The sequence below is a fragment of the Adiantum capillus-veneris genome, chromosome 18 (assembly GCF_014529385.1).
Source record: "Adiantum capillus-veneris isolate H3 chromosome 18, ASM1452938v2, whole genome shotgun sequence".
Taxonomy (NCBI): Eukaryota; Viridiplantae; Streptophyta; class Polypodiopsida; order Polypodiales; family Pteridaceae; genus Adiantum; species Adiantum capillus-veneris.
Genome location: NC_140948.1, coordinates 13,398,103 through 13,411,331, shown reverse-complemented (window position 1 = coordinate 13,411,331; position 13,229 = coordinate 13,398,103). Strand labels below are relative to the sequence as shown.

Here is a 13,229-nt window from a genome sequence, read left to right as displayed (position 1 = left end):
GCCTTCTTAGAACCAAGTGGACCAGTCTCTGGTGCCCATCCTTCAGAGGGTCCCTTGATGGAAACCGTCGGCCTGGGTGAGCCTATATATAACCCACCATAGAAGGGGAAAAAAGTCTCCCTTGCAAGAGTTGGCCAACACCCCAGCTCCCTCCTTAGCCTCTACTCCATCTGACTCTCCACCCATGCCGGAGCACTTTGAGGTATCTGAGGATTTACCATTTGCAGAGCTTCCATCAGGTTGGTTGCAGGAAGAGTATGCTGATTTCAACATTGATCAGACGCCAGCTCATAATGTCCAAAGGCTAACAGAGGCGGCACAGTCTTCTCCACCTGACGCAGCCTCGACCACTGCACCGCCTGACCCAGTCAGAGAGGTCAACCTAGGCGGCCCTGACAACCATCAACCCATCTTATTAGCCACTTGGTTATGGGATCACCCCGCTCTACTCGACCTGGTAATCTCCTTCGTGCGCTCTTTCAAAGATGTGTTTGCCTGGTCTTACCACGATTTAGAAGGAATCCCTGCAGAGCTAGGAGTCCGCACAATTCCTCTGGTTGAGGAGGCTAAGCCGGTCAGAGGACGGGCTTACAAACCGAATCCCAAGTATGCAGAAGCAGTCAAAATCGAGTTGGAAAAAATGCAAGAAGCAGGTATTATTGTACCAGTATAGCACTCAGAATGGTTGTCTCCTATGGTTATTGCCCCAAAGAAGCAGTCCAACAAAATTCGAGTTTGTGTCGACTATCGGGCTCTGAATAAGGTCACAATCCCGGATGGATTTCCGACACCTTTTACTGAGAGAGTCCTCGAAGATGTCGCTGGCCATGTACTGTATAGTTTTATGGACGGGTTCAACGGCTACAATCAGTTAGGAATACATCCTAACGACCAAATCAAAACAGCTTTTGTGACTCCCTGGGGTATTTTCATCTACACTAGAATGTCTTTTGGGCTTAAAAATGCACCGCCTTCTTTCAATCGCATAGTATATCTCATCTTTTGTTCTCTGCTTACTGATCACCTTCGCATATTAATGGATGACTTTTCCACCTTCTCGGGTGCTCAATGTTGCTAAAGGAGCATCTTGCTCAGCTCTCTGCAGTCTTCCTCAGGTGTAGAGAGGCACGTTTGAAGCTCAATCCGAACAAATGTCATTTTTTGGTCACAGAGGGCACACTGTTGGGCCATGTGGTGTCTGCTCAAGGTTTGGCACCGGACCCAGAGAAGATAGTGGCCATCTTGAAGTTACCTCCTCCCATAAATCCCAAAGGTGTTCAGAGCTTTGTGGGCCACACCGGCTATCATCGCAGGTTTATACGTATGTATGCACAGGTGGCTCAACCATTGACCCGGCTCACTAGTGCTGCTGTTCCCTTCCGGTGGTCAACACCTGAGGCCGAAGCATTTGCATACCTCAAAAAACGTCTCACTGAAGCGCGTATTCTAGTTGCCCCGGATTGGGCCCTACCTTTTCATGTGCATACAGATGCCAGTCTGCTGGCTGTGGGTGCTGTGCTGACTCAGCCTAGCAAAGAGTTCAACTTGGATCGCCCTGTACATTATGCAAGTCGCCTGCTCACCAAAGCAGAGCGAAACTATAGCACCACAGAGAGGGAAGGATTGGCTATAGTGTATGCTCTACACAAATTTCGTCACTATTTGCTAGGGGTCCACTTCACAATTTTCACTGATCACCATGCCTTGCGCTTAATAAGCCACAGGTTGCAGGTCGAGTATGGCGATGGCTCCTCCTATTCCAGGAGTTTGATTTTGAAGTGGTACTCCGTCCTGGTAAGCATCATGTAATGGCTGACCACCTCTCTCGCATTTACACAGGCGAAGAAGCTACCGGGATTGCGGATGACTTTCCATCTAGCAGTCTTTTTAAAATAGATACAACACCGGAATGGTACGGCGAGGTTCTACATTTTCTATCTACTGGGCTGTACCCAGAGAGGGCATCCCTACTGCAAAAGAGGAGATTGCTGTTGAAGTCCAGGCCTTTCACTCTGATTGGGGGCCAGCTCTACAAAGCGGGACCAGATGGTGTTCTGAAGCGTTGTGTCTCGCCTCATGAGGTGGAGCATATTCTGGAGGATGCCCACAATGGTCCCACTGGTGGCCATTACCCTGGTCACATCACTGCTCAGAAGATTCTACAAAGTGGTCTGTGGTGGCCCTACATTTTTAAGGATACAATAGCATATTCTAAGGTTTGTGATGTGTTCCAGAGATGTGGGCTGAAGCCGAGTAAGCAATCCAACCGTCCTTTGCAGGTCTCGATGGCGTGGCTACCTTTTGAGAGATGGGGTTTGGACTTTGTGGGACCAATATATCTCCCGGCTCAACCAGGTAATCGCAAATATCTGCTAGTGGCTACAGACTATGCAACAAAGTGGGTAGAGGTACTAGCGACAGTAGATTGCACTGGCAATACAGTGGCCAAATTTTTATATGAAAATATTTTATGCAGATTTGGATGTCCCTTAGAGATCACCAGTGATAGAGGCAGTCATTTTGTCAATGACATGATCTCAAATTTGCTGGCCAATTACAAGATTTTTCATCGCAAGTCGTGCTCTTATTACCCTAGAGCCAATGGACAGGCCGAGAGCACCAACAAGGTTCTAATCGCCCTACTGAGGAAAGCATGTCATCTCCATTCAGCATCGTGGGCTCAGGCTGTGCACGGCACTCTTTGGGCATACCGCACATCTTTCAAAGCAACAACGAATCAAACGCCTTTTCAACTCGCTTTCGGTTTGGAAGCCATAGCTCCATTTGAGTTCAACTCCGGTTCCCCTAGGGTGGGCAGTCTGCGTGCAAGTTGGGGCATGGAATCTGCCTCTATCTCCCGTCTCACCTTATTGGATGAAAGCCGCCTTTTAGCTTCTCGTGCTCTGCAAGCGGAACAACTTCGTCGAAAAGCGTGGCATGATCGCCACCTCAGAAAGCCAAAAATAATGCAAGGCACATTGGTGCTACTCTATCAGGCAAAATATTTGAAAAAAGCAAAGAAGCTGGTTCCAGCTTGGCAAGGGCCCTTTAGAGTACAGGAGGTTTTGCCACAGGGGGCTGTCCAGTTAGTCACTTTGGAAGGCGTTCCTTTGCCACTGGTAAATGGCTCCAGAATCAAGTGCTATTACTCCTCTGAGTAAAGGGTCTGCAACTATCCCGCCATCTGTAGGTTCTATGTCCCATCTCTCTCCTCCGCACTATCTTTCCATCAGAACGGGTGTTTTGTTACTGTCTCAGTTATGCTCTCCTCATGACTAGCTTTCCACCAGAATGGATGCTCTGTTACTATCTCAATTTCTGCTATGTCTGTAAGTTTCCGCCTTTCCTCTAAGATATCTTTCTCCACTAAGTCCTGGTAATTGGATATTATCGGGAGCTTCTACAGTCCAGTCACTCCTCTAATTGTTTCTATTCTCAGTGTTATTTGCGGTTAAGTATTAAGGTCCTTCCAGTTAAGCTTTCAGTCAAGCTTCTCGTCGGAGTGGTTTTGTTCAGTTTGACAAGTGGAATCTGCTTGGGGACTCTTGGGGACTCTGCTTAGATGGCAATTGGGATAATGAACAAGGTGTAATCAAGGACTTGACTTGATGAGACTCCCAATGCCATACTGTCTATGGGAAGAATATGGCAGAGTTTATGTCAAAGAACTTTGATTCCAATAGCAGAAAAAACCTTTGGTGCCATTAAACTTTCAGCTTTGCTGTAGGAACCTTAATCTCCTAATGAGTCAAAATTACCCTCCCTTTTATCTGCTCGAGATTTGTAGCTGCTCAAAAATTAGCACTTTGTACCTTCTCTTTGCTTCTGCTATCACTTTTATCACTTTGTACCGAGTGTGATCGTTGCGCCCTACCTATCCCAACCCCAAACCCCTCGCGCCCCTAACCTCTCCACAAACACACTCACCCCTACTCTATACCAACCCCTCGCCCCTACCCTCCCTTACTTCCCTCGCCCTTACCTGCCCTCAACCCCCTAGCCCCTACCCACTATCTCCCCCCTCGCCCCTATCCACTTATTCCCCCTCGCAAGGACCTACCCTCAACCTCCTCGCCCCTATCCACTATTTTCCCCCTCGCCCATACCCACTCTCTTCCCCCTCGCCCCTACCCACCCTCAACCCCCTCGCCCATGCCCACTCTCTCCCCCCTCGCCCCTATCCACTTATTTCCCTCACCCTCATCACCCTCGCCCATACCCACGCTCTCCCCCCTCGCCCCTATCCACTTATTCCCCCTCGCCCTTACCTACCCTCAACCCCCTCGCCCCTATCCACTATTTTCCCCCTCGCCCATACCCACTCTCTCCCCCCTCGCCCCTATCCACTATTTTCCCCCTCACCCCTACCCACCCTCAACCCCCTCGCCCATACCCACTCTCTCCCCCCTCACCCTTATCCTCTAAATATCCCTCGCCCATACCCACCCTCAACCCCCTCACCCATACCCACTCTCTCCCCCCTCGCCCATACCCACTCTCTCCCCCCTCACCCTTATCCTCTAAATATCCCTCGACCCTACCTCCCTCACTCCCTCGCCCCTATCCTATACGCATCCCCTCGCCCTTAACCTACCTTAACCCCTCGCCCAATTCCGCTTGCATCCATCAATTAGCAATCAGAACCCATCGTTTTCAATCCATCGCGTGCTTTAAAACAGCCATAGCTTTTTTAACTCATCATCCGCTGCCTCCATCGCTTTGAAAGGACAAGCTATTCGTTTCTTGCGTATTCAAGCTTTTTCAGAGTTAGCACTGCACACTGCAGATTGACACAACCAGGAATTCTCTTTACAATGGCTGGAACAAGCAAGCAAGTAAGGAAAAAAAAAGCTCTCTCTCCAGAGAGGCCAACTGAGACATCCCAAAGTTCTGCAGAGGTAGAGGATGTGGATACATCCAGCCATGGCCTCACTGATGTGTCCTCCACTGATCACAGTGATGAAAATTACAAGGAGTCCGAATCAAGCTCTGCTTCCGACTCCAAGTCTTCGAGCAACGAGGAAGAGGAAGAGGATGAAGAAGAAGAAGCTGTAAAGAACCAAAAGAAGAGAAAAGCCATCATGCAGGTACTGGGTCATCCAATTCCTCGGCCTCCTTCTTCCAAGACCCAAACCAAGTTCACATTGAACTTCCATCTGCAGCAGCCTCATCCGTCGCTTCGAGAAGTCCTATCAAAAGACTAGCTACACAAGCTAGGATTGTCAGCATTAGCAGACATCGATCTACCTTCGGATATTCCCATGGATATGGTGCATGCACTCCTCAAGTTTTTTCCCAAAGTCAGAGGACACCCACTGACTGCTACACGAATAGGTAACGCCTTGGGGATGACAACTTTTCCTGCAGTGAAACCGGCTACGCGCACCTATTCCCAACTTTCGAAAGATGCAACAATCGAGGCATGCAAAGAACTACTCAGTACGAATCATGCTGGCTATGCAAGGAATAAACAGCTCTGGTCCATTTTCAAGTATTACTTTTTGGTCAGAGATCCTAAAGTCGGCAAGGGCAAGGGCAAGGCCAGATGTGACGTGCCTACTATATTCTCGCACTGCGAAGGCCTATACTGCCTCATCCACACCATCCCATGTGGCTTTCATCAAATTTTATTTACCTCTTTACAGTCTCGAGCTAAAAGATTCAGAGCTCAGGTGCAATCTGTGCAATCTAGCTTTCAATGCTTCGCAGCTCCGATGTTGGCCTGGGTGATTAATATACCTGTTAGTCCTATGGATGTGGATGCGGCGATGCAGCGTAAAAGCTCTAAGGGAAAAGGGAAAGATATTGAACAAACAAAGGATCTATCTGAAAAGCCAAAGAAAAAGAGGGCAAAGGTAGTGAAGGACACAGTAGCATCTTTAGTATCCCTGCCAGTCTCCGAAAGCCAACAGCTTCGAGTGAAGCAACCAGTTCGACGTTCCTCGCATACGGTCACTACTGATTCGATGGTAAGTTCAGGTGGTCCAGATCACACTATGCATGTCACAGCTGTGACTTCTACAATGTGTATTCCTCTCTCTACTGCTGCTATTTTTACACCTACCACAGTGACTAGCTCCCATGTCCCAGTGGCAATTGCTTCTTCTCCTATGCCTAGTCCTGCGGCAACCACTCCTACCATCTCTACTTCGACAGAGAGGCATGCGCCTAGTCCAGAGAGGCATGCTCCTTGTCCACCGCGAGCAGTGCCACTTGTCACACCAGTCCCACCAGCAATCCCACCAGCTGTACCACTCTCCAGCTCTCTTCACCCTGACACTATTACAGGACCTTCTACAGGATCGGACTCTACTTCATTTTTTCGGCTATCGGAGGATATATTGCAGGAGTCTAGGCAAGTCATTGCCACCATTGAGCTGGGAGCAGAGCGTTTAGCAGCCACACACCAGCGTCACGCAGCTACTTACGCAGCTATGGAGGGAGCTCTGAAGGTTGCTGAGAGCGCCATCGCGGATAGGGATGCCACTATTTTCGCACTCCAGCAGGCCCTGAAGTTAAAGTCTCAAGTGATTAGTGACCTTCAGAATCAACTACAAGGATTTAGAGAATTGCTGTTACAGGAAAATAGGGCAACGCAGCCTACGATGATGGGTATGGGATATGGGTGGACTGGGAGCAGGTACACCAGTGCAGCATGCAGCAACGGGTCCTTCTCAACAGTTTATGGGACTTTACTCACAGACTCCAGTTCCCGTTCAGTACTACAACCAACAACAACAGTATCCTCCTCCTCAGGGGTTTCAGTCTTCACCATTGCATCAGATGCAAAATATGACTTGTTGTGATGGAGTTGCTGGAGCACATCGGCATGGCTGTGTTACTCGACGTCCTCAGTACACTACAGGACAGGTGCTACCATCGGCTCAGCAGCAGGTGGCTGGTCATTTCTCAGGAAACACACTTACTGATAGGAGAGCTCGCATACAGCAAGGCCCCACAATCGATTTGATGGCCCCACCTCCAGAGGCTGATCCTTCGGATGCAGCAGTGGCCACCACTTTATCTCTTGGATGACAGATCCAGGAACTCACCATTGTACATACTAGTAGTTTTCTTTCAAAGTTTCAGTCTTCCTCTCACCAAGACGGTGAGCGGTCTTGTGGTGGGCAACCTGTAGCAGGGCTACAGTCACTTCACAGGACAGGCAGTTGGACAGTTAGCTACAGTTGGTCTGGTTCACACTGGACGGACCCTTTGGGCTGGGAGTGACACGTGGTAGGGTACCTATGGTGGTCTAGTGGACATCGTGGCCAGGTCACCACCACCACTCAGTTTGGAGATAAACTTAGCTGGCTGGACATTTATGGGCCGTTGGTGGCTCTTATGGTTGTACATATGAGTAGTCGTGTTTTGGGGGCAGTTCTATCTTATCTTGCACGTAGTCGTCTAGAGGAAGTCTTACACAGAGCACTGCTTCACCATCCTTGCACATCTGAGCCTCGACACCCCATTTGTACCTGTGAGTCCTGGGCTGGAGCGGAGTGTGCTGCCACGCCAGAGTCTGTACATGGTTCTTTGAGCTAGTCGAGTCCACATGTTCTGGTCCACTGTTGTGTCTATTTGTTATCCATTGTTTCTGTGTTGTTATCCGTTGTTTCTGTGTTTCATTCTGTTTGAGAGAGTTTTCATTTGTTTGAGTGAGATTGTCACGCACATTGCACTGAGGGGCACCCACACTGTAGAGAGCACGACACATTATCCGCGCTACAGGAAGGCAAGAAGAACGTTGTGGCTGATGCGTTATCAAGAAAGCCACAGATTTCAGTTGTGTCAATTTCTTATCATCATGAGTTAGATGACATGAAGGAACAGTATGCTACTGATGAAGATTTTGCAAGGATCTTTGAACAGTTGCAAGAGGGGCAACATCATGAGCACTACCTCCTCAGAGATGGTTTTATGACTTTGTGTCACTAGGCCATTGCGACATAAGGTCATGGAAGAGAGTCATGTCCCACTGTATGCAGGGTATCGTGGTATTGATGTGACAATTAAAGCGGTAGAGACATTCTTCTATTGGCCTACCTTGAGGAGAGATGTGGATGTCTTTGTGCGAGCATGCATAATTTGCCAAAAGGTCAAGTTTGACTGGCAAAAGGCACCGGGGTTGTTACAACCACTGCCGATTCTGGATAAGCCATGGGAAAGCATTGCTATGGACTTTATTTTTAATCTTCCAAGAATGCCAATAGGGAATGATAGTATATGGACCATTATCAGCCAGGTTTAGCAAGCAGGTTTAGCAAGCAGGCCCATTTTATCCATGTCAAGAAGAAGATAAAATATGATCAGATGGCACGCTTGTTCATGTACAATGTGTTTAAGTACCATGGTATGCCACAATCGATTGTCAGTGATCGTGATCCTCGCATGACCAGTTTGTTCTGGAGAGGATTGTTTGAGAACATGGGCACTACGCTCAAGTTCTCGTCTTCATTTTCATCCACAAACTGATGGACAGTCAAAAGAGGCTAATTCTACTGTCTTAGATCTGCTGAAATGCTATGTGTCAGATAATAAGGGCAAGTGGGAACAGTATTTGCCTATGCTTGAATATGCGCACAATAATATGGTGCATTCGTCTACTGGCAAAGCACCTTTTGAGATTGTTGAAGGCGGAAAAAAGGTTCCTCCCATTTTGCATACAAAGGACAAGATCTTTGAGGCAGATCGATGTGTTGAGAACATGAATGAAATGTATAAGAAAATTAAAATTGCCTTGGAGAAGACTCAGGCAAAGCAGAAAAAGGCTGCTGATCGTCACCGTCGTGAATTATTGTTATCACCTGGTGATTGGGTTCTGTTAAGGATCGAAAAGGCAAGGTTAAAGAAGATGAAGGGCAAGGAACGACTGTTTCCTAAGCTCGGTATGCGTTACTATGGGCCTTTTCAAGTGCTTGACAAGATCAGCGATGTGGCTTGGAGGCTGAAATTACCTGATGCGTGGAAGATTCATAATGCGTTTCAAGTGAGTCTTCTATGATCCTTCGTGGGTGATGTGCCAGAAGATATGCCAGATGACGATAAGCCAGAAGTTGAGGAACTTGATGAGATCCTGGTACCTGAGCAAGTTTTGGCACATAAGGACAGAAAAGTTAAAAGGACAGGTTGCAAGATGCTATTTGGTGTAGTTCAAGAACTATCCACCTATGGATGCAAAGTGGATGGAAGAGCATGAACTGTCAGAGGCACCAAATGTATTGCAGCTTTACCTTGAAGCCTTTGGGTTACAACCTACTTATGCCCCAACCCAACGTGTGCAAAGGAGGGGTAATGATAGAGCTAGCACATCAAATGTACATATGAATTCAGTGTGATCGATGGAAATGACAAAAGTATGAAGGTCTCATTAAGTCATTTGTATTTGTGTTATGACCTTTCTTGCGGATACATGCGATGATAAAAGAGTGCTAACAACACAAGATCATCGGTAGCATGTATTTATGGTACGCAATCAAGGACGTTTGCGATTTCAAGAGGGGGGTATGTCACGAGGACGTTGCAGCTGTTAACTATGTCATGAGGACGTGGCAATTGCTAACCTTAGTTGTTGGTTTCTTTCCAATGATTTTTGTTTTATTTTTGAGACCCTCTTTTTGAAGTTGCAAATGGTCGGACATTGTATGACCAATGTGAACGGTAGTTTCACCCGCAGACAGGAAGTTGGTCGGCACTGAATTCGTATAGTAAGAGGATGTCTAGGCTCAGTGCAAGGTCATGTAGGTCCCCCCGTCGCACTTAGCAAGTTTGTTGAGACTAGGAAGTGAACTCAATAAAGGCATAAAGTCAAGGTGGGATCACCAACAGAAAGTATCCGACAACTGGGCCACATTGTACTTTTGTATGCGGTCCCAATGAGGATAGATGGTAAGATGATCAGTGGGAGCCCAACGGAAGCATCTCCTAAAAATTAGGGAACTGCTATTTTGGGCCGTGAAATGTGTTCTCGTCATTACCTTCGGTATGACAAGGGGAACATTTTACAACTCTGCCGCGAAGTCAACTGGGCAACCAGTCGGGAGATTTTTAGGCGGCAACCCCGAAATGGGCAAATGCTTGTAAATGCGCCAAGTGGCAGAATTTCGTGCACTTTCTTCTTGCATTAAGAAGTGGCGCTGAAATTTAAGTTGGGAGAGGCCTCACTTTGCATTTTGTCACAAGTTAAGAGCTATGGAGTGCTTTCTTTCCCTCTCATGTACAATGTGGTGTTAGGAGTGATGCCCTGCACACTACACACTGCTCTCTCTCCCCCCTACGTGCAGTTATGTGATGCCCCACAAGAGGGCTCTTCATTTGACTGATGTACAACTGTGTGGGTTCATGATTTTGTGTTGAGGCAAGAGCCTCCTTGAGCAGGAACAGGGATAGCTAACTGCTACTCCAAAGTAGGCACAGGTGAGGGTCATAACCTCACCGTACAGGTGCGTTTTCAGCGCTGCGCTGTAAATTGAATGTTTTTGCCATACGGATGCCAGAACCATTGGGAATAGTGTCCCATTGGCTGAGGACAGTTAGGGGACTGTTTGGGGCTGAAAACAGGGCAAAAACAAGTAATTACGGCGTGCTGAATTTACTGTTTTTGGGTAGGAATCAGAGGGTTTATGCCAGTGGAAGTGAGTTCCAGCAAGGGAATTGGTTTCGCACAAGTTTTGGGATTGTTATGCTGCCAAAATTTGGCCAAAAACGGTAGTATCTAGCAGGATACTGACTGGTAAAGGATTCCCAGGACTCTACTTTGTAATTTACCCTCTCAAAGTATAAAGAAATACCGAAAGGGGCGCCAATTTTGGGGCCAAAAAAGGTAGTTTTTAGCAGGATACTAGTAAAGGATTCCCAGGACTCTACTTTGTAATTTACCCTCTCAAAGTATAAAGAAATACCGAAAGGGGTGCCAACTTTGGGGCCTACAGGTTGTCGGTGTCTTCTCGGGGCATTCTAGCTTCTGAGCCGTGTGTGTACTTAAGTGTTAATTCCCATCGCAGGGTTCCTTTGCACGTTCTCTCTGTGTGTGTCTAAAGTAAAGAATTTCGGGTGAAAGCCAAAGCCTACCGCCCCATGGGCCGATTTCACAAATCCTGTGACAATTGTCCATCAAGCATTGGTATTCCCTTTGTGGTTTGCCAGAGTCAATAGTTTTAGGTAGAAAAGTCAAGTTTAGATTGCATTTTTTGAAGCAATCTTTGAAAAGTTTGGCACTTCGTCACATTTTTCATCTGCATTTCATCCATAGTCTTTAAGGAAGCATACTTGCTTGATGTGCCAACTTTGCATCGACTGCATCTGCATCAATTGTTGTTGTGCTTGCTGCTGCTGAACGTACTGCTACTAGAAAACAATTAAATTGGATCACTTCTTGACAATGGAAGCCTTGGCCGCTTTCCCCTTCGCTTTGACTTGGTGTACCAATCCTATCCACTATCGATAGATTGTATTCGTCGGTTGAACCTTTATGTGTTTTTCACATTGTGGATCGTGGGGGGAGTAAATAAGAAGCTTCATGACAAGGTCGTCCTCTTCAACTTCCTCTTCCATTTCCACTTTCACGTACTTGTACTCCTCGTCAGAGTTTGCTTGACAAGGTGTTGCATCCATGGTCGGTGGTTGTAGAAATCAAATCGGACTCTAAGAATCAGCTGGTGCTCTACCACTGAAACGAGCAAGTCACATGACAAGGCAGTAAAAGAGAACACCACCACCAACAGACTGACTACAACAAACTTCAACTAAAGAGAACACGAGACGATACACAATGGGGTGGAGTTTTCCATGAGATGCACTCTCTTCTAACATAGGTGCCCCTTGTGGTACTTCTTTGCTCGACTTGTCTGTACAATTGCTAGGGTAAGCCCACTCGCAAACAATGTTGGGTGCTTTGGCTCACCCATGAAAATTGGCTAGAATCTAGGGTCTCGAATGTTTCAGGCAGCCCCTTTGAAACACACTTTCATACCCGTATGCGCATGCCCGTATGTTTCAAACTATGTTTACAATGTACTAAAAGCATGAAAGTCAACTGCTAATAAGCTGGCTACCCAAAAGCGCCAAAAAGTCTATTTTTTTCAAAACTGGTGCCAAAAGCTCAGCAGCCTAGAATCCACTGCATCACCCACGTATGTACATGCCACACTAGCACTGCTGTTCAACCGTGCAACATCAGTGCGAATTCAGTTGTTGTGTGAGTTCTGTAGAAAGCCAAGAGTAAGTGTCAAATTAGATTATGATTGAGCAGGTTTATGTACGGCTTTGGGTAGATAATATTGCCTAAACAGAAATTTTACACAGGCAATGGAGCAGAGTTGCCTTTCTGTAGTAAATGCTTGTGATGGGGTTTTGGACTTGGTTTAGTGCAGTGTTCCGTTGCTGGCTGAGCCTGTCAGACCTTGCAATGTTTATTTCATTGGATAATTTTGTGGGCACTTGCAGTGGCACACACCAAACACCATGTGAAGTTATCGATTTGGGCATAATTGTCAGCAGCAAAATTCTAACAGAATTCGCTAGTTCATTTCTGACATTGCTTTTTGGTTTGATTATTTCCTCTCAGACTTGCCCATTACTCATACGAGTTTTTACGAAGGTAAGTTTTCAACAAAATGGAAACAATGGTGCATGTCCTTTTGGATTACAAGAAGGATCTATGTAACTTATTTTGCAGACAGGTGAGCATCATTGTATGACTGATTATGCGGAGAAAGGCAAGGTTCCGACTGACGAGGTGCAAATCTACACTTGGATGGATGCAACGTTGAGGGAGTTGACTGATTTGGTGAGAACTCCGCCGAAGATTTATGCAAACAGGTTATACTGGCAGTCCTGTGGCTCGGTGATGTGATTAATATTGATATGCATGACCTGTTTAGGTGACAGAAGTTGCACCAGAAGCGAGGAGGAAAAATGCTAGGCTATCATTTGCATTGGTTTATCCTGATCGTCGAGGGCGTAACGTCATCCGTACAGTAAGTAATTTACTACTTGTCTCTCTCTCGTTTGAAGCCTGTCTTTAGCTTTGTGCAACTCGATGCAGGTGGGAATGACAAATGCCAATGGAGTGAGGCGAGGGAGTGATGATCACCTTACGCTAAGTGCTATATCATTTCAGGTATTCACTCGCTTAAGATGTCATCTTTTCTTTCCCCTGGACATGATGATTGTTTCTGGTGCTCATCTATGCTTGCATATGAGCACAAGCTCACATGTTCCCATATGCA

General features: G+C 46.8%; 1 protein-coding gene across 1 annotated transcript in view; it reads left to right on the top strand.

The window, feature by feature from the left end:
• The window catches only part of LOC147435248 (histone deacetylase complex subunit SAP18-like), a 29,609-nt gene that overhangs the window by 15,781 nt on the left and 599 nt on the right, over positions 1–13,229 (top strand). Inside the window, exons 2-5 of the mRNA XM_086488336.1 lie at positions 12,566–12,598; positions 12,677–12,787; positions 12,882–12,977; positions 13,046–13,120. Coding sequence (XP_086344462.1) covers positions 12,566–12,598; positions 12,677–12,787; positions 12,882–12,977; positions 13,046–13,120 — 315 coding nt within the window. The remainder of the gene's footprint in view (positions 1–12,565; positions 12,599–12,676; positions 12,788–12,881; positions 12,978–13,045; positions 13,121–13,229) is intronic.